The 22,199-nt window shown below is 43.3% G+C and overlaps 1 protein-coding gene across 1 annotated transcript in view; it reads right to left on the bottom strand.

Annotated features, from left to right (window-relative positions):
* HMCN1 (hemicentin 1) overlaps nt 1-22,199 on the bottom strand; it is a 201,198-nt gene that overhangs the window by 134,986 nt on the left and 44,013 nt on the right. Inside the window, exons 5-10 of the mRNA XM_069862338.1 lie at nt 17,176-17,347; nt 15,377-15,483; nt 6,283-6,403; nt 5,484-5,747; nt 5,083-5,227; nt 2,032-2,153 (exon numbers count right to left, since the gene is read on the bottom strand). Coding sequence (XP_069718439.1) covers nt 2,032-2,153; nt 5,083-5,227; nt 5,484-5,747; nt 6,283-6,403; nt 15,377-15,483; nt 17,176-17,347 — 931 coding nt within the window. The remainder of the gene's footprint in view (nt 1-2,031; nt 2,154-5,082; nt 5,228-5,483; nt 5,748-6,282; nt 6,404-15,376; nt 15,484-17,175; nt 17,348-22,199) is intronic.

The following is a 22,199-nucleotide window of genomic DNA, read 5'->3' as shown; positions in this document are numbered from 1 at the left end:
GAGAACAGAGCTGGAGTCTTCTCAGGGCACAAAAGGAAGGATGAGAGTCCGTGCTCATAACAAGCATCAGGGGAAATTCTGACTAGACATGCAAAATATTTTCCTAGTGGGGGTAGTTAAGCACTGCAGGCTGCCCGTGGAACTTATGAAATCTCCATCCTTGGGGACGTTAAAAGCTTAATTGGACAAGTTCCTGGAACCGTCATCAAGTTTAGAAGTTAAATCTCCTTTAAGCTATGAGTTGGTAACTTCCAAAGGTCGCCCAAGCCCAGAGTGCTTTGTGATTCTGTGATTCACAATCCAGGTTAACTAACCTGAATTAGCCACTACAGGAGATAAAAGACAACTTCAGTTTTAAGCAGCTAGATAAAACCCAAAGGCTGAGTGCAAACTGCTGTTCTGAGCTTGATCTTCACTGCCACTGCGCATTAACTGACCCTACTTCAGTGGTTTCCCTGGCCAAGAGCAACAGCTAGCCTTTCTGCATGACAGATGCCTGATCAACATAAGCAGAAGACTACAGGGAATGGATCTTTGTTTCAAAACAGAAATCATTTTTCCCTTTCCCTCGGGCTGCACTGCAACCATGAAAAATGAAGTGACAAAACTTGCTATTAGCGTGGACAGGGCTTTCATCCACCCAGTAACATACCTAAAAAAAGCTGCTCTTCTTAATTTTCCCTCCAGGTCATCTTCCTGCAGAAGACCTCCCCTGTCTGCTGAAGGAGTTCAAGCTCATGCCTTGTTTTATATTTTCTCCATCTGTGCTTGGGGTGCATTTTGGTTTACAGTTACTTAAGCTAAACTCCTCTGACAGAGTAAAAGGACTGACTGTGTGAAGCAAAGCCTACTAGCATACCTTGGGAAACATTTCCAGCTGATCTGCAATTGAAACGCTCAGCATCCACCGCAGGCAGAACCCAGCACCCGCATGTCCCAGAGGGCAGGCTGACAGGCACACCAGATGTAGCTTTACATTTACCTTCGCACAAGACCAGCTTTACTCTCTACTTTGGAAATTCCCGTTCTCAATTCTTGCATTCTTTACAGGCATCAAAAGGGAGGTTGTAGAGGTGGGTTCTGGGTTCTCCCAAGTGACAGGTGATAGGACAAGAGGGAATAGCCTCAAGCTGTGTCAGTGCAGTTCAGATTGGACATTAGGAAACATTTCTTCACAGAAAGGGTTCTTAAGCACTGGCAGAGGCTGCCAGGGAGGTGGTGGAGTCCTCATCTCTGGAGTTGTTTAAAAGGCAAGTAGATTAAGTACTCCAAGTGTGAACGGGGTGTTAACTTACACAGAACTCCCTCTCCCTCAGCAAGTGGAATATCAGTGCTCTACGCCTTGAAATTGCTTTAACGTACGGTGCACCACCTCATACTAAATGGATGACCAGATGTATCATGAGCTGCCCTTTAAAATGAGATTTTTATAAACGACAACATGATTACCTATTGGACAGACAACAATTGAGAGCCATTTTGGGGTCAGCCACCAGATACTACAGTTTATTCAAAATTACCTCTATGACTAGCCCTCACTTAAAACTTTACTTCCTTCATCCTAGTTATGCACTGTTAAAAGATTTAAGGTAATAGGTGAAAAGAGATTTACAACTTACTGAATTTTGTTTAAAAAAAGGCAGAAAGCTCTTGAATGCGACTTCTGCAATTCCTCACCTATCAGATAATGCATACATACAATCAATTAAACATAGCTTCTATGGCTTGAAATAAAAATGAGAATGATTGAAATCTTATATTTTGATTTCTGCTTTGGCAAGCCACATCTATTCTGCAAGTCCTGCTGACAGGGGAACCCAATTAAAACAAATCAATGTTAATATTTAAAACAGGCATGCTGCATAAACATCAGCACACTTATGTACATGGGTGAGGAAAACCACATTAATTAAAAATACACTTAGACCCTGGAACTGTGTTTTCTTGGCCCCAGGTGCCCCTGCTCCCCGTTAGACGTTCCAGGACAAGGTATCACCACACTCAGGCATAGAGGGATGGACTGCGACCCACCTGACACATCCAGAAACATCTGAGCACGGCTGGTTCCTGCACTGCTACTTGCCACACATTCATAAAAGCCTTCATCAGCCAAGGAGACCTGGGCAATTTCCCAACTCATACTTGAGGACTCTCTGGAGGAAGAAAAGGGGACACTCACTAAATTCCTGAAGGAACCTAGAGGCACAAGAACTTGGTGTCCTGACTACAGGCACAGGAGAATTTCATAATAATTAAGAGGAAAACCAGACCCTCTGATGAAGCAAACTGGATCTAGCTCTATGGTTCTTATTTACAGAAACAATACACGCAGAGTCAGATTTCTCAGGAGCATTAAGAACTCAAAGTTTCTGCAGAATGTCTCACTTGCACAACTACAAACATGCCTTTAACACATGTCAACAGCTGTCACACGATAACCACCCTCACTGTATCCACAGCCATTCACTCAGCTGCTCATATGATATGGTTCCATTTACTACCTGAGAAGACGCCATCCCTCAATGCCAACAAGTTTCTATGTAGAATCACATTGTGGTACCAGACCTGTGGCTCTTCCTAGCAAGGCTTCCTCCTCCCAGCCCGAGCTCCTCAAACGCTTCGGTACAGACAGGGGCTGCACATGAAGGAGACTCCATCCTCCACCAAATACAATCTACCTTCTCCCTCTACGTGCAAATCCACTGTTTGGTTTATACGTGGGTGAGGGCAGCAGCTACCCTGCTACCTGGTGATTTCATCCAGGCAGGTGTCTCTGTACTTTTTAAACTGCAGGGATCACCTCCATCTCAGACTTTTAAAACCTAGAAACATCTGAAGTATCTGTATGAGGAGGACATTGGCTTCTGCTCTCCCAGCTGCACCTCAGAGCTTATGACCAGCAAGAACCATAATTACCCAATATTTTGCACATCAATTGCTGCCAAGCGATACAAAAATAAATAGTGCAACAAACAGACAGAATTGATGGATTCAAGACTGAAAATGGGGGTGGGGTACAGAAGACATGCAAGCAACAAAATATAACAGAAAAATACTTAGGTTTTTTTTCTGTAAGTCACAGCAAGGACAAGGCTGATGGGCAATAACACCATGTATCTATCATATACAGTGTCAAATCCAAGAGAATTAAAGTATAGCTACGCTGACTGGTGGTTACATGTGCTTAAAGCCAAACACTCCTGCAGCTTCTGAAGATTCAAAACTACATTTTCTACAGCTAATGGTGCAACAGACCCACAGATGATGACTCTGCAGCGTCCCAGTGCTCCCTGTGGCCTGTTGCTATGGCATATAAACAAAACTGATTAGCACCAAAACATCCACAATCACTTTGGCAAGTAATTGCCACATTATGGGAAAACACTAAATTAGTGAACGCTTTGTCTCTCTTTTGTTTGCCTGAATAGATTGATTCATCAACCCCTAAAGGATACAGAAAGAACAAGTGAATAAGCATCAAAGTCCAATGCTGTAGCACCATGAAACAGGCAAGCCAGTTACACCACAAATCACAACAGCTTCCTGTGACCTTAAGTGGCTTCCTGCTCCCTCTCTCTTACTCTAGATAACCAACCTACCTCCCAAACCCATGACACTTTACAGTGCAGTGCTGGCAAATGGAAACGGCAGCAACTGCCAGTGCTAAAGAATAAGGTTGTGCTTCTTCCAAGCCAAAAGTGGGAAACTTCTCTTCTGCAAGGAAAGTAGGTCAACAGTGGAGTTACACAATTCTATTCTTTTTCATTCCTGGCTTCTGCTAGACAACAGATGTCAAACGTGGAAGCCTTGAGAACGGAAGTATAAAACAAGATGCGTCCAGAGTGAAAAAGCCTGGCAAACAGAGACCTGTGGTGGTCTATTAAAAAAAAAAATTACATACAAGGATGCCAGAAATGAATAATTCCCACTTCAGGGCTTGTGCTGAGCATCTGCCCTGGCTCTAAAGAGCAGTAACTGCAAACAACTCCACAACACATGTTCTTGGGGTAACTGATCACTTTTCAGCATCCAGTCATTGGTTTCCCCAAATCATTTCACAGAAAATGAAATGTGTTGATCAAGCAGCTTTCTGATCAGTTTGGAAAAAACAAACATGCTCCCCTAGCCAAGCGGCAAAGCCCGGAGACCAAATCATATCCCAGTTTTAAGATACTGCAAAACCACTGGCAGAGAGCACAGCAACACTCATGTTGTGTCTAACCTCTTGGTCACCGTGAGCCATCACACTCCAGACCAGTTTTTCCCTTGAGGAGTTACCAGCAACTGGCTGTGGTTCACAGAAATGAACCAAAACTTGAGATTCACATGGATGCAATGAGTTAACACACAGTTTGGAGGGATGTATTCTGCAGAGCTGAGCAAATCAGACACTAGACCTGATTAAGTCATCAACATCAGTTGATTCAGAACGACTTTTTTAATTGTTCTTCTTATTATTGTAATTAACCACATTGCTTGCTTTTCTTGTCACAATTTTTGCCAGTTCTGCCCTTTGCTGGGTTGGTGGGATTGGCCATTTGCAACACAATGGATTTTAAAGACACGATAGTGCTCAGTTCCACTGACTGGAATGAGGTGCTCAGCTACTGGTTCTTGTCTCCTGAATCTGACTTGTCAGAACTGCCCTAGGATATTAATCAAAATCCTAATTTTCTTACAAGATCACCACAGGATGAAGAGATCTAGAAAAACAAAGCTGTTATATTTTTAAAAGTAGGAAAAAGAAACTTCTTCAAAATTACAAGTTAAAAGCATTCACCTCCTAGGCTTTTTAGATCCAATTCATCATAATTAAGTGCACACGTTTCAAGGAGTTTGGGCCAGATCCACACACTCTCATGATCTATACAGAGCGTACACCCTCCTCAAATGGGCATAGGTGTATATTATAAATCTCTTCATTAAACACAGCCTTGCCAATGAAGTTCATAAGAAAAAACCAAAACCACCAGAATGAAGCTAATGGGATATAAAAGTATATGATAGGAAATAATAAATAGAAATCATTAGATATAAATAGGAAATAAAATAGCATTGTAAGAAAAAAAAGTCAATACTTACTTGAAGAACTGATCCACTCCCAGTTTTACTCCATTTTTAGTAAAACGTTGCATAAAAGGTAGAAGACTTTCTACATGGCAAGGAACAGACCCTGGCTGTAAGTAATATCCTAGAGTCTTGGTGGGCATTGTAACTTTTGGAGCATCTAAAGAAAGCAAATATTCCCCAGAAGATTAATGACAGCTTCTAACATATAACCTATCATCTTCTTTTATTAAAAGGAAACTCAATTTCTGATAAAAAGTTATACTTAGTAGATAATAACATTAACTTGTCCATCAAGAGACTGGAAGGAAATAGCACAGTAAGCACTAACATAATTTAGGAAAAGATACCAGATATCAATTTTAACTGATTCAGATATGGCAAGTGGACATTCAATTCAAGTTAAAATCTCTTACCAGGAGTAATACTAGAAAATGAAACACTTGAAACTCTCTGAAAAAGATAATCATCCTTGTCATAGCCCGTTATTTTAACAAAAAAAGCTTCATCTGGTGGAATGAAGTCAGAAATATTCCATAGTCCATAGGGCTTTCTGTCTGGGTAGTATTTCACAGGCAAGGTCTTAAGCAGTTCCCCTGTAATACTCAGGAGTTCCAGTCGGTCTACTCTAGCTGGAAGAACGATCCCTGTGGTATTGAGCAGGACGAAAGTAGGAATCCCTAGAAAAACAGAAACACGCTATTTTAAGAGCTGGGAAAAAAAATACATAATTTGAAAAGGAAAGGTTAAATTCCATATGTACAGCCCAGCATCCCATGAATGCACCATTCAGTTTCAGCTCTTACGTACCAAGCTGTGCTCTGCTTATTAGCTGTCAGGAGACACAGTGCTGACTGGGTTTAGACTACCAATTCCCAATAGGTGTTTCTGAAATAACAGTCTTTTTATTAACTCCTCACAATGCCCCAGAGCCAAAGGCTTTTTCCAGAGCTCCAAAAGTAAGAGAAAGAGTTGCAGTTTTGAGGCATTTCATAACTAAAAATATGACATTAAAAAAACCAAGCTAATATGAAAAAACACTGTAGTCTGATAAAACAGGAGCACTGTATGGTCTCAAACATTCAAGACTGAAGAGGCAGCCAACAGCAGACCCAGATCCGTCACAAAGCTCCCCAGAGAGATAATCAGAGCCCTCCTTGATTTTGAGGGGCCAATACCAGTTACAGTTTAACATGGAATAAAATGGGAACGAACCTTGCACTGGTCTGCTGGATGTTTTTCTGAAGTCCAGTGTTGGATTCCTGGAAAACCCAGCTCGAAAGTCAATAGTGCTGAGACCGGTGATCCGCACAGAATGCCTTCCAGTGCTTGAGGTCTGAAACAGCAACAAAAGGAAAGACCACATGCACAACTGGCACTTCAGCAGCTGCAAAGGGTCTGATCCATCCACTGAGTTCAGTAGGGAGGAGTCAGCTTGCATTAAAAACACAAGGGAAAAGAGGTTATATCAAAGTTGTAAGTAAAACCACCTCTAATACTAGATACCGGACCCTGCAGCTGTAGCATTAGCAAAAAGAACCAGTTTACCTCAGAGGTAAATCACAACACAAACACACAAGATAAACAGCTACTTGTCCCACACAGGGACGGTAACAAGAGTCTCTCTGGAAGTCAGGATTTTACCCATTAAAAACTACATTACAAAATAGTCACCTACACACAGGTCAACAGAAAAATGAATGCAAAATTGTTGCTGATAATGATATATAAACCATTTACTTCCAACACTACAATAATTTATCCTACCTTTTTAAATCTACACCAGGCTAATTTTAGCCATAAAATTCAAACGTCATAACATTCAAATGCCACAGGCACGGCAGAGCACAAGACATGAGGCAAGAAGGGAGCAGCCACAAATAATTATGCATGCCAAAGGTTCTTCCATTTCCCAGCCTAGGTCTCAGGTAGAATGCAGAGGATGCAGAAGTGCCTCTCATCTCCACCACTCCCTCCTTGGCATTCTAGCTGAATCGGAAAACAAAAAATCGCAGACGACCCCCACTCACCCACAAAACGCCTTAGCTTTATGTTGTTTGAGATGAGAGAACCACAGAAACATAGAATGATTTTGGTTGGAAGGGACCTCAAAGCCCAACCTGTTCCTCCTCACCCAAGCAGGAAAACATTTCTTCCTAAGATCTCATCTCCATCTCCCCTCCCTCAGCTTAAAACTGTTCCCCCTCGTCCTATCCCTGCAGCCCCTAACCAAGAGTCCCTCCTCAGCTTTCCTGGAGCCCCTTTCAGGACTGGAAGCTGCTTTAAGTTCTCCCAGGAACCTTCTCTTCTCCAGGCTGAACAGGCCCAACTCTCTCAGCCTGGCCTCGTACGGGAGGTGCTCCAGCCCTCAGATCATCTCCATGCCCTCCTCTGCACTCACTCCAACAGATCCATGTCCTTTCTGTGCTGAGGACTCCAAAGCTGGATACAATATTCCAGCTGAAGTCTCACTAGAACAGAGTAGAGGGGGTAGCTTTTTGGCAAGTCCCAAATCCTACAATTGCTTTGATTTTTCTTCTTTAAGTTACATGCTATGCTGAGAAAACAAAGGCAAACCCATGAACAGCAGGAAAAATAAAGATTCAAAAGGCTGTGCAGAGTGGTGTCTAAGCCGTACAATGCCAAGATCAAACCTGCAGTTAGTAGAACCTAGTCCAACTTTTTGTTTGGAGAGACAATACAGCACACAAGATTTGCAATGGGAAAGAAAATAAATAATACAATTAAACAATTCCACTTAATCTATTGGTGCTTTACCTTTATCCAATCCATTCTCAAACACACAATTCCCTCAGTTCAGTACTTAAGGCCGATACAGTGGCATGTGAATATTAAACAGTTGTTTCCTATAACGAACTGCCTAGGGACGGCCATTCAGACACTGACAAATTGATGTCTATCTGATTAAAACAACCTCTGTTTGCCTCTATTTGCTTAGTCTTTCACCTCAGAAAAATCACTACTAAAGCCTTTTTGATATAAAGCAGCTGTTAATGATACAAAGAAATACTTAAGTGTGCCAAATGATTCCTGTTATCAGGCATTAATTGGCAGTTAAAATTTCATTAGACAAACTCAGTGACAAAGTTTTCTTTTTATAGCATTATGCATCTGTATGAGGGATTTATAGGGTGAATAAATGGTTTTCTTTAAGTCTTCAGACACAGCCTTAAAATCTTAGTGCAAACAAAACAAGCCACTGCCTAAACTTGAGTAAACAATCCATAGAAGCACACAACGGAGATTATTTATCTTTATGAATTATTCAGACCTTCAGATACTCAGGATATTACTCTGCACTGGTGCAACCCCACCTCGAGTGCTGTGTGCAGTTTGGGGCACCACAGTATGAAAACGATATGAAGCTCCTGGAGAGCGTCCAGAGGAAGGCACAAAATTCATGAAGAGTTTAGAGGGGAAGGCGTACGAGCAGCAGCTGAAATCACTTGGTCAGTTCAGCCTGGAGAAAAAAGACTGAGCAGAGACCTCATTGCAGTTTACAGCTTCCTCACAAGAGGAGGAGGAGAAGCAGGCACTGAGCTCTTCTCTCTGGTGACCAAGGACAGGACCTGAGGGAATGGCAGGGAGATGTGCCAGGGGAGGATGAGGTTGGACATTAAGAAAAGGTTCTTCCCCGAGAGGGTAGTGGAGCACTGGAACAGCTCCCGGGGAAACAGTCACAGCATCGAGTCTGACAATATTCCCCAAACTACTGGACAATGCCCTCAGCCCCAGGGTGTAAATGTTGGGCTTGTCCTGTGCAGGGACAGGAGTTGGACTTGACGGTCCCTGTGAGTCCCTTCTATCTCAGGAAATTCTGTGATTGTGAATTGTTAAGGCTAGAATAACCTTATAAAATTTTACCATTGGCTAGGAACAATAAAACACAGTCACACCAAGGAGATGTTAGTCTTATACCAACCCCTAAGAATAAACTTCATCCCAAAAGGACTGCTTTTCGATTAGAACTTTTTCAAGTAGAATCCTCAATGTAAGACGGAGATGGAGATGTTGGAACAGGTCCAGAGGAGGCTACAAAGATGATCCAAAGGCTGGAGCACCTTCCATAGGACGACAGGCTGAGAGAGTTGGGGTTGTTCAGCCTGGAGAAGAGAAGGCTCCCAGGAGACCTTATGGCAACCTTTGAGTGCCTGAAAGGGGCTACGAGAAAGCTGGGGAGGGACTATTCACGAAGGCTTGGAGTAATAAGACAAGGGGGAATGGGTATATACTGGAGAGGGGCAGATTTAGACTAGACAAAAGGAAGAATTTCTTCATGATGAGAGTGGTGAGACACTGGCATAGGTTGCCCAGGGAAGCTGTGGCTGCCCCATCCCTGGAGGTGTTCAAGGCTGAGTTCGATGGGCCTTGGGCAGCCTGATCCAGTGGAAGGTGTCCCTGCCCATGGCAGGGGGGTTGGAACTGGATAGGCTTTGAGGTCTCTTCCAGCCCCAACGATTCTATGATTCTAAGTGACTCCACATTATTTGTAGTTAGCATTGTACATAAGCTCTGCTTCTCCCACACTGGACGAGTATAAAAAAGAGCAAAAGTATTTGACACAGATGTCAGGGAAAAAAAATGATTTCCTGTCTTGCAAACACCACAAAATGAAATTGCCCAAAACACAGGTATCTGTAGACAAATGGATGAAAAAAATGCATGGATTTCACAAAACAAACTCACAATCTTCACACAACAGAAAAATCAACCTACAATGGCTAAATACATCTTTAATTACAGGTTACATTTATATATTTAGGTGTAGAATGATGGAGACAAGGAGCTGAATGAGGCTTTAGGGAATGTGCTCACCCTGTAGCCATCTCTCCAGACTTTGTCTCCACGCTGAGCCAGCCACATGTGGCTACCCGGGTGTAAGGAATAACAGCACTCATTCAAGACCTCTCTGGATCACACGAAGAGCCAAGTTTTTCTGACTTCTCACTGCATTTCCCTTCCTCTCCTCAGTCACACAGAGGTTTTGTGGCACTGCTCGGTTGAAAAAGCTATGGCCTCTTGATGAGCTACAGAACAAGGCAGCAGCGGGTGGTTGCTCGCTCCTGCCTCTCCCCCTAGCTCGACTCTAGCACTCTCTCACTTCCTCAGATGAAAACACACACCAGGCAAGACCTTTCAGGAGTAGATACAACTGCCTTCTAATGCTGCTGTCCTGGAGCTTGCAGATAACTGCTATTTCCAAGATGCTGGATGCCTCCCAAACTGCTCCAAAGAAATCTTTTAAGAGGAATCCAAACAGGTAAGTCTTTGTGGCAGGGATTTAGCAAAAGCAAATTGATACTCCCTCTTCTATTAAATTAGTCTGATGGTTCCCACTGAGCCTCAGCTCTCGGTGGGGTTCTCAGCAGTAGGACCAGCAGATAGAGCTAAGCTGTGAGACTAACTTTGAAGTGCAGGAAGCACATGCCACGGCAGGAGCATCCCTCTGGAGCTTCCTTTCTCAAGCTCCGCCAGGGAACAGCCTCAAGCTCCACCAAGGGAGGTTTAGGCTGAACAAAAGGAAAAAAATTTTCACAGAAAGGGTCACTGGGCACTGGCAGAGGCTGCCCAGGGAGGGGGTTGAGTCACCAACCCTGGAGGTGTTTAAGGCACGAGTGGACGAGGTGCTGAGGGGCAAGGCTTAGTATTTGATAGGAATGGTTGGACTCGATGATCCGGTGGGTCTCTTCCAACCTGGTTATTCTATGATTCTATGAAACCTGGGCTGTTTGCAGATACATTATGAGGAGAGGAGCCACATGCTCGTCTCTTGGCATTGCTGAAAAGCTTCCTGTCACCTTCTAAACCAGGAGTGCTATGGCAGGCCTGGAAGGAAAACGTAGTTATAAAATACACCCATGCACACAAATCTGATGTCTTCACCACAGAGAACCTGAAAGTCATGGGAGGCACCTAGATTGCATATTGTGCTTTTTATGTTGTTCAAACCTGTGCTTTAAAGAATTCACTGAGCACTGAAATTGCACTAACACTTGTTTGGGGATTAAGGTGGGATCTCCTTGGACCGCTTGCTCTCCAGTCGATTTAGCAGCAGCTAATACTGTTTAGCTCACCATGACTTGTTATTAAACCAAACTGGCAACTTTTTGCACTTCCAGGTGATAAGTAGCTCTGCGCAAACCTAATTAAGATCTCGTTTGCTCACAAAGGTTCAAGTAGTTAAAATAATTCAACTGTATTCAAGGCAATTTTTTTAATCTAAAATACGTAGATTTGAATGTTTTCCTCTCCATAGAATTGTAGACAGCATTATGCTGAGCTTCACAAACCCTCACAGCAGGAGCAGCCCAATGCTTTGGCTGGGACTGGTTCACATCTAGCTGAACATGTTGGCCACGTTCCATCTGAGCCATTGGCAGCTTGCACCATGCTGAGCGCCAGCCTCAGCTTTAGGAGTGCTTATTAGATCTGAAGGGTGCTATACATGGAGCCTGAAGAGTGGGAAGCGCCTCTCCCAACAATTCCTGGAATCCAGAAGTTTGGGCAACAAAGCGCAGGCTTACACAAGTGGTTCCACATGGCTCAGCTCACATCCGAAGATGTCTCAGCTTAGCAACAGCCCAGCAGGGGCAGGGACCCATCACAGAACATAGAATCATAGAATAACTAGGTTGGAAGAGACCCCCACCAGATCATCAAGTCCAACCATTCCTATCAAACACTAAATCATGTCCCTCAGCACCTCATCCACCCACACCTTAAACACCTCCAGGGAAGGTGAATCAACCACCTCCCTGGGCAGCCTGTTCCAGGGCCCAGTGACCCTTTCTGTGAAGAATTTTTTCCTAACATCCAGCCTAAACCTCCCCTGGCAGAGCTTGAGGCCATTCCCTCTCGTCCTGTCCCCTGTCGCTTGGGAGAAGAGGCCAGCACCCTCCTCTCCACAACCTCCTTTCAGGTAGTTGGAGAGAGCAATGAGGTCTCCCCTCAGCCTCCTCTTCTCCAGGATAAACAACCCCAGCTCTCTCAGCCACTCCTCATAAGACCCGTTCTCCAGCCCCTTCACCAGCTTCATTGCTCTTCTCTGGACTCGCTCCAGAGCCTCAACATCCTTCTTGTGGTGAGGGGCCCAGAACTGAACACAGAATTCGAGGAGCGATCTCACCAGGGCCGAGTACAGAGGGAGAATAACTTCCCTGGACCTTCTGGTCACACCGTTTCTGATACAAGCCAAGATGCCATTGGCCTTCTTGGCCACCTGGGCACACTGCTGGCTCATGGTCAGTCCCTGTCAACCAACACCCCCAGGTCCCTCTCCTCCAGGCAGCTTTCTAGACAGACTTCTCCTAGTCTGTAGCTGCATAGGGTTGTTGTGCCCCAAGTGCAGAACCCAGCATTTGGCCTTGTTAAACCTCATGCCATTGGACTCTGCCCAGCGCTCCAGCCTGTTCAGATCCCTTTGCAGAGCCTCCCTACCCTCCAGCAGATCAACACTTCCACCCAGCTTAGTGTCATCCGCAAACTTGCTAAGGGTGCACTCGATGCCTTCATCCAGGTCATTGATAAAGACATTGAACAGGGCTGGACCCAGCACTGAGCCCTGGGGAACCCCACTTGTCACTGGCCTCCAGCTGGATTTCACACCATTTCCCACCACTCTCTGGGCCCGGCCATCCAACCAGTTTTCCACCCAGGAGAGCGTGCGCCTGTCCAGGCCAGAGGCTGACAGTTTCCTAAGCAGAATGCTGTGAGAAACTCTATCAAAGGCTTTACTGAAGTCCAGGAAGACCACATCCACAGCCTTTCCCTCGTCCAGTAGCCAAGTCACTTTATCATAAAAGGCAATCAGGTTAGTTAGGCAACTATCACACAGGGGTTTTGCTTTTTCTCTACTCTGTTCCTTTCTGTGGCAGCCACTCAACATTTGCTAGATTGCATGCTTGACCCGAAGGAGTCCAACAAGCTACGGAGCTGAATACTAAGGCACTGACCGTGAGTAGTGAGAGAACTTTTCCTACATCTCTGATGGTATAAAGTCCAGTGGGACCCAAACCCTTCTTCTCTGGTACATCTGTAGCAGATTTTTCAAATGATTGTCCGTGAGCTGCTGAGCTCAACATGCTCTACCAGTCCCCATTCTGCAGCAGTACTGACAGTTTTCTACAGTGCTGTATGTGAGCTAATAATCCTTTTAAAATTACCTCTGTGCTTGCCACACGGAGAATACACAGCATTCACCCACCTGAACATGGCTGTAAAGGCACCTTAGGTGACTTCATGCTGTTTTACTCGTGTACGAAGTGCACAACGAGACAAGGCACAGGTCAGATTAGGCCACAGTTACACACCAGAGTTGAGAAGATGACACAATGAACAGCTCATTACAGCTCCCTTCCTCTCTAAGCACGTCACAACATTCTGCCCCTACAAATCAGCTCGAGGTACAGACTCAACTCTGAAGATAGTCTGCCCACAAAACATAGTTCCATAGCATGAACTCTACAGAAGCAGACAGGTCTTGCACAGATTTCAAGGTGTGGTAGAAGGGTGTCATTTGTTTAGCAGTGTATTTTTAAACATTGGTGTTTAGCCACGAAAACAAGGTTGGGGCTAGTTCTTAAGTTTTTATGTTAATACTAACTTACCCATAGCACAATCTTAATGTTTAAACATTCAGAGAATCACAGAATCACTAGGTTGGAAAAGACCCACTTGATCATCGAGTCCAACCACTCCTATCAGTTACTAAAACCATGCCCCTCAGCACCTCATCCACCCGTCTTTTAAATATGTCCAGGAAAAATGACTCAACCACCTCGCTGGGCAGCCTGTTCCAGTGCCCAATGACCTTTTCTGTGAATTTTTTTTTTTTTTTATGTCAAGCCTGAGCCTCCCCTGGTGGAGCTTGAGACAGTTGCCTCTTGTCCTGTCCCCTGTCACACGGGAGAAGAGGCATTACATTCACACTTGGTGCAATTACAGTTTGAATAGTTGCTTAAAAGAACATAATGAACTTGTTATAAAACAAAATGATGAATACATACATTCCACTAGGTCTGGCCAAGTCCTAAGCTCCACCTTCCAGTTTACTGCATTACCGCAGTAATGCTCATCCTTCTCCCCTGTTACAATTTCAGGTAAGCAATTCTTGGCCTGATGCATTCTGTTAACTTGAAATTCCGCTGAACTAGGGTTTAGGACTAGCCTAAGCAACTCCAATTTCTGTTCCTGATTAACATCAGTTTTATACGTACATTCATTCATGTATGAATGGTAAAGATTTTAGCTACAATGGCTTCAGCTTGCAGCCCCCAGCTCTTCTGTGTAGCAACAGGTCACATGCACACTTGGATGTTATTGCGATTACACATCTGGTTCACCACATGCCTCACAACCATGACACGGCACCGATGGCAAACTTCTAAAACTAGCATTGGCACACAGGGAAAATCCTGAACCACAGTTCTGGGTGGCCTTTTCTTCACACAGACGTTTCTTTCTTCCACTTCAGAAGCAGATACTTGTCTGTTCATTACCTAGGAGCTGGCTGCTTGCTACAGCTCTCGGAATCGGCAAGTGTGATTGCTCTCCAGCTGTTTCAGTGCACATTGACCACGCTTACCACAAGGAGCCTTCCCCAAATGTGTGGCTGAACTTTCCCACAGACTGTTGTGGGAGCAGCAGCCTTTGGAGAGCTGGATCAAGAGCTCACATGAAGTTGCTACCATCAGTTCCAAGAAGACCATTTCAGCAAAGTCTTAATTATCCTTTCTTGTTTGGTTATTACTGTGAAACATGTCGCTAACTTCGTAAGATTTCCATATGCTTTAGGGTCCAGTCCATAAGACAGGACTCACATGAGCAAATTTACTTACATACTGTACTATTTAAATGATTTACTGACAAGGCATGTGAATTAAACGTATATCTATTGATTTGTAACCCTCCTAATGAAATCTCTGGCCTGCAAGGTGCACATCACCTCGCTCTCCCAGTCCTTCAAACATGCCACGCACAGCAAAGCCCCTCTGCACCCACACTTTTTGCAGAGTTTCTGCTCAGCAGCCTTCAAAAATCTGGTGCTCTCTTCGTCCTTTCTACCCAATGAAAAAGGATGACCTAAGGGTTTGACGTAAGATAATAACAACCAATATGTTATCTTGGTAAGAATTTTATACTACTGCCTTCAGAATACATCACAACACACACGTAAGAAAGGGTATTCATTATAACACAAACTCATCTATGAATACCCATGATAAATAATGCAGTAAATAGTTTAACAATCCCCTTATAAGCTATAGAACAAGTAACAAATGAACTTTACCTTAATTGTCCATGTTCCTGGCTCTGGATCTTTGACATTTACAACCTTTGCAGAGTTATGGATATTCAGCAATTCATTCAGTCCTGATCCTTTACTGATATGCTTGCCTAAAGCAAAAAAAAAACGGGGAGTAAATTAAATGTGGTATTGCCTAAAAAAACAGACAGTAAATACAATAGTGGTTTTCTTTACTGCTGTACTTTTGATACTTGACTTACTCACTACTTAGCAGTCACAGATACTTACAACAGTCCAAGTTCCCTGTAATTCTTTGCCAGAATACTAAAAATGTTCATTTATTTTCACTCTTTTCATACAGTTGGGAAATTCAATACAGAGCAGTGGGAAATCTGGAAACTGTAAGCAAAGTAAGTTCTTTTCTTCACAGAAATGTTCAGCTCCCAGTGAGAGGGGGCAGCACAGAGGCAAAATCCTTCAAAGGCTATTTTAGAACAGACTGACCCCAAGCCACCTGCCAGCCCTCTCACCCTTCCATCCTCTAGACCTATTTCAAGCAGGAGAAACTCCACAAGTAAACAGAGCAATAAGCCATATTCTCCTGGCAGAGAAGCATCAGCGCATGACTAAGGGCGGGTGTGTATGTGAGATCCACACAGGGAATTCAGCCCATTAGACATCACGGGCATCAATAAAAGATGGCAAGTCCTCATATTGCACCATTCTACGCTTTATACACCTTCGTACACAAATACACAGGTGGTTGTATGCAGGAGCTGGCTGTCTGTAAAGGCATTTCGCTCCCCTCTCAAGGGGGACTGTGAAGTACCATCAGCACTATAATCATATCTGGCTCTACCAAAGCACTAATGGAAAGGTGAAGCTGAGAATCAGACATCCTAGTGCCAGTTTTTAGGAGCTTATCAGACATGCCTTGAAGAACTTCAATGAAACTATGTGGATTTAGATCCACAGAGCTGGCCTGTGAGAAAGTAACACATAGATGAGGTCAAAGCTCCAGCTAAGCCTGGCAGTTGTGCCCAGGATTGTGCATTAACACGGTTTGAAGAGACGCTCTAAGCAAGCGTCTTGCCTGTAAACAAAGAATAATGCGGAGGGTGGACTGCATTATATTGCGGAGAAGCCATCCTGTGCTTAAGTTTTAGTATCTTGGGGATATTTTCAACTATGTCCTTAGCCAAAAGTCACTCAGAGAACACAAAGCATGACCTGAACTAATTTCTGGAGTGCTGTTCCAGGTTCCCAAGGCATCAGTGAAAAGTAGATTCAAAATGTCTTCAACCACAAATTAGCATCCAAACATGTCATCACATTCCCCATCACACGCTCTCCAGCTAGAGATGGACACACGAGACAGGGGCTGGCTCTGAATGGTCTCATACTGCAAACAATCCAGACCTTGGCCTACCCTTCACCACCACATAAAAAACAACCATCATGTATAACCCCCAAATGATGGTTCAACGACTACATAAATACACGAGGAAGAGAAGTGTCCAGAGATTTGGAATGCAAGGACAAAGAGTAAAAAAGCTGATGGAGGTGAGATGACATGGTCAGAATAGTGAGGATTTCCAGTTTCCGCTGAGCCAGAAAAATCAAAACCAGGAACAACATGAATACCAGAAGTGCATCTATACGAAGATCTTGCATTTTAAACATAAAATTTAAATATAAAAATACCCTGAAATGTTTTAAAAATGTGAAAAATATTTATAAATATCCCAAATACAGCCTTCCCTATTGGAGACAGCAAAGACAATTTGTCTTTTTCATTCACCACCTTTTGCTATCACAAAAGAAGGCATAAACCACTTCACCTAAGGGATCATGAATTTCAATTGCTGGCGAAGGACCACTCAAGGACACTGTAACCTCTTTCAGACTTGGATCAAAAGGGATCTGCCAAGCATTTACAGCCGTGGTCAAATGGTCTGTAGACAAGAGATGCACTTTGGAGGCTTGAACTGCTTCTTCAACCCACTTTAAGACCTAGAAGAGACAAAAACAGTTGTTACTATACTGTCAACAGTACTTGCTGTGAAATATTTCCTGCTGAAACAGTCTCTGCTGTCTTGTAGTGATTCTATGTTAACTTCCATGCTAACAGGAGATCAGCGCTTTCACCCATGATCCTACAGGTTGACGGCAGCAGCTCCCACATCACCCCAAGCAGACACAGTAGTATCACCTCATACAATCACCAGATTTCAGTCTGTATCAGGAACACATAAGAGCAGAGGAATACCAAAAGAAAAGCAGACTGCATGCCTGGAATACACAGGAAACAAAGCACCAACATCCACGTAAAGGTACAGTTCAATGTAGGAACTGATCTACATGACTTGACCGAACAGACAGCCTGGAAAAACAATTTTGTCTTACCCATGCAGTTATCCATTCTGAGGTGAACACGCTTATTTGTCATGTTAGGGCCAATCGATTTTAAAAAATATTAATACATGCATTTTGAATAGAAGACATTACTGAGGCCACAATCACCTCAACAAGGAAATGAGTACAGAAACAGCTCTGGATATGCCTCTACAACACATCCCCACGTACACTGCAGAAAAGGAATTAGGAATACAAATCTACGCATATTTCTAGCCATCAACTAATTATTAATTGCCTGAAGCAAGAAGGAAAACTCCCTTATTCACATGTACTGAGTAATTGCTATCCATGGACTCTACATTTTCCCTCTACCACCTAAGACAAATTCCAACAAGGCACAACATCCAGGTCAGAACAGAATTATAATCTTTAAGCATTTTCAATCAATGATTATCAAATAAATAAAAAAAAAAATAAAAAAAGAAAAGTACACAACAGAAGAGAGCAAAGCAGAGATGTACATTATTAGCAAAGGTCTCGCTCTTTCCTCTGCCACTGGAGCTGAGCCCTGCCAGACCCCTCAGCACCAACAAGGTGATGGGATGGACAGAAACAGGGTCAGGGGAGCGATGCCAGACACCTCAGAGCATTTCATACACAGTCTGACTCGGGTGCATGTGGCAGGCAAGAGTAGACAAGGTGGTATTTTGGCCAAGCATAAAATTAGCTGGGCCCTGGCCCAGGTTGCCCAGGGAAGCTGTGGCTGCCCCATCCCTGGAGGTGTTCAAGGCCAGGGTAGATGGGCTTTAGGCAGCCTGATCCAGTGGGAGGTGTCCCTGCCCATGGCAGGGGGGTTGGAACTGGATGATCTTTAGGGTCCCTTCCAACCTGAACTATTCTGTGCTTCTATGTACCTGTTTCTAGGGTCATGCTGCAAGCCAGATCATTAGAATCATAGAAAAGTTAGAGATCTGTCTTAAACCACATTCACAAAAACGCCACAACACACAACTTCAGCAAAAGAAGCTAAGACAGGTTCTCCCAGCTTTGAAACTTTACTTCTGTTGTGGTTTTTTTTTCCCTAATTACATCTCTTGGGTTACTACACCGTATTAATTTCCTTTACAACACACCTTGCTGTCATGCAGCATAGTTTGCTTCAGGCCACTGCAGGACCATGTTCTTTCTACAAACCTGGAAGGCAAGCAGGAAGGCTCTCCAGCAGGAAATTTTTCAGCATGCAAACGTAATCAAAATAAATACTTTTATGAGCCTCAAATATCCTTTTTGGCAGACAGGAGAGCTGAGCTACAGAAATCGTTCCAAAAGTTCGCTCTCTTTCAAAGGTAAATTATACGAAGCCTCGCAGCCCATCACCAGAAACACAAGCAACAGTTATTTAATGATGCACAGCAGCCTAGGGTACTTTAAGAGGAGAATAAAGAACACTTGGAAATTAGAGAAATAAATTTCAGTATAGAAAGTAAAGTGAATCCAATCCTCTTGTACTCCTCTACCCTGTTAACAACAAAAAAAAAAAAAGTAATTTTACTAACCATAAAGCCAATTCAGACAACATCCTGCCACAAAAATACTAATATCGACCCAACAAGCAATTGGAAAAGAAGAGCCTGCCTCACACCTTAGCTTGGGTTTATTGCTGAAACAACAGAAGCACTTGCAACCATGATGCTACTCTGGTTATTTTAAGGAAAGCTGCTGGTCTTCAGACACAAGAAACTTATCTGGTGTAAGAACACGGCTTCAACTTCTGCTGAGACACTTTTCTCCAAATCACAGACTGCTGGCATCTCTTGGGCATGTTCTGCAGAAAGTGGGTATCAGCTATTTCTAGGTGTGGAAGGGAACCGATTCCTCAGCTTTCAGCTTCTCCATTGACACTATCCAGCACAGGGCTCCCTGCGTGTGATCAGGACCCGTCTCATCATGGGGAAGATACATCTGACCAGAAACACGAGCTAAGCCTCCCTGATAAAATCCACTAAGTGATTCATCAGTGCACAACCGAATCAGGTCAGAACTCCTAACCTGAAGGGCACATGTGGAGCAGCCTCACTGACTCTGCTACTAATGGAAAACATGGATCAAAAATTGACCATAATTGAAGTGTGACTGCTCTACCACAGCATGACCCAGCTGTCTGGAAAAAGAGCAGAAAGAATTTTGTACACATTCACAAGGCGACGCATTTCAGAAGCTGGAAATTCCAAACTCTGATTGATTTCCAGAGCTGCATACTGAATAGGATTCCTTGCGGAATTCGCAGTGGGACGGGCATTTCCCAGTATGGCTGGGAAACTGGTTAATAAAATTCCTTCTGAACACAGCCAGGGAGATCTGACATGCGTGAGACAGAACACAACACACAGTGACAAACAGCACTGGCACAACTGACAGTAACCAAAACTGGCATCACTGGATCCCTTAAGAAACCTCAGCACTAAGGACCAGCTACGTTCTCACTCAAGGGAAGGTAACATTCTCCTTCCTCCCTGCTCTCCTCCCTCTGTTCCCATCTTTGACCTATTTTCCAAATAAGAAGGTTCATTCAAAAACTATCCAAATCCACTAGACTAAATTCAGGTCTGAGTCAGCACACCAATGTGAACTTAGTGCTGTTAACCTTATTTCTTTACAGCAGTAACATGCATTGAAAGCAAAAAAAAAAAAAAAAAAAAAAACCCAACAGCCCTTTGCTTTCAGGAGGCTTCAAAATGTCAGCTTCAGAAACAAAACTCTTAGTCTTGGATTTTTAGATCAATTTAAACCAGTTGAGTTTAAATAAAGGTAATTTTCAACTGGATGGCTGAGTACACGCTAAGTTTTGTGGTTCCTTCTGGAACAAGGTAATTTGCAGGCAATAAGAACGAGTTCTGGCAATGTAAAAAATATTTGAACATTTACCAAGATCCAGTCACAGATTTAGCTTGTACTCTTCTCTTTGAAATCTTTACCAAGTTGGATTTTGTTCTTGGTGACAACAGTATTCTGCTGCACAAGAGCTTTCTAGACACCTCTACTCATCTGCCATAGTTTGATAATTTATCTAATGGAAGATGTTTAAAATTAAAAGACAAGTATTGCCAGACTTTGATCTTGGATATATAATGTGAATTCCAAGGATATTATGATTGCATCTATGTATCTTACAGAATAAGAACATTTACATGCTCTCGAAGCACATCATGAGGTTCTCCTGGATCCAATCTTTCCATATTAATAACACACACTTAATTCTGTTATCGTTCTGGGCACATGAAGCAGAAGGTGGCAGGGATTGGTCAGCATGGATTTTTCCACCAAAGGTTAGTGGATTGAACTCTTCCACCTACTATAACTTTAAAGGGGAGTGTGGTCTTTCTTCTTTCATTCCAACAGCTAGATAGTCAAATGAGGATCAGTACAACTCACTGCCAGGATTCTAAAAGAAGCACCTCCTGCTTCTGTAGCTCCTACCATTTGTTACACTAGAGAAAAAAATTTTTTAGGAGTTTGTACCTTCTTCCACTTCTAGAAATCTATAAAATAAAAATAGGCAGGGCTACAAAAATATATAATATTTCTGAAGAGCAGGCACACGCATTGTACATTTTGATCTACTGTGAATGCAAAGTAAAGTGGAGCTGGGTTAAGATGTTCAGCAGAGTCCAACCAGCTCTAAACATTAGGTAGGGACCCTCCAGCACATGTTACGCTAACTATGCTTGACCCTAGGCATATGGAAATGCATTTCCTTACATAAATACATATTGAACTAATTACGTAACGTGTGGGGTTTCCTCCAATCATACATCAGCTAATTTGACAAAGATTCTGCCCTCATTCTTGTATTTTCAGTTTGTGCAAATCCTTTGCGTGACTACCAAGCTGGCACATTTGGCATCTCTTTACGCTCCTTGACCAAAAAGGCAAGGCTAACACATTTCTGTCTCACCAGAGTGTTACACAAACAGATATAGAACTGGGGTACATAGATACTACAGCAACTGCTGTAAACCTCAGTCCAAATTCCATCTCATGAATGGTATGCGGACTGGCTGATGGCCCTGAGGCTACCAGGAGTTCTCCTATAGCTGAGTTTGCCCTTGAAATAAAATGCATCAGCCCAGGAAAGAATTGGGTTGTGCAACTGCCATTCCAGAAAAGAAAAAGAAAGAACACTTTTTATTTTAAACCAGGTAAATATAAGCAGCAGAAGCTAATAAGAGTAAGGGTCTGAAGTTCACAATGGGACCCAGCTTCAGTTTCTGAGAGATTTTCAAGTTCAAAAGCGAAAACAGAATGCAGCAGAATGACCCAGCTGTCTTAAGCATGGCAGTAACTTGCTTATATAGCTAAATTCTTCCCCGAAGTTCAATAGACAATTCTGGGAGATCCATTTCCCAATCCTGTCATTCCAAAGACATTTGCAATACTGCTCTAACACTGGCTTGGAAGTTGATTTTTTTTCTTCCTTCGGGACCCTTACAGAAAGCCCCTGAAACAA

This window comes from Phaenicophaeus curvirostris, chromosome 8, assembly GCF_032191515.1.
Source record: "Phaenicophaeus curvirostris isolate KB17595 chromosome 8, BPBGC_Pcur_1.0, whole genome shotgun sequence".
NCBI lineage: Eukaryota > Metazoa > Chordata > Aves > Cuculiformes > Cuculidae > Phaenicophaeus > Phaenicophaeus curvirostris.
The sequence above is the reverse complement of the archived record's forward strand: the minus strand, read 5'-3'. Positions and strand labels throughout refer to the sequence as shown.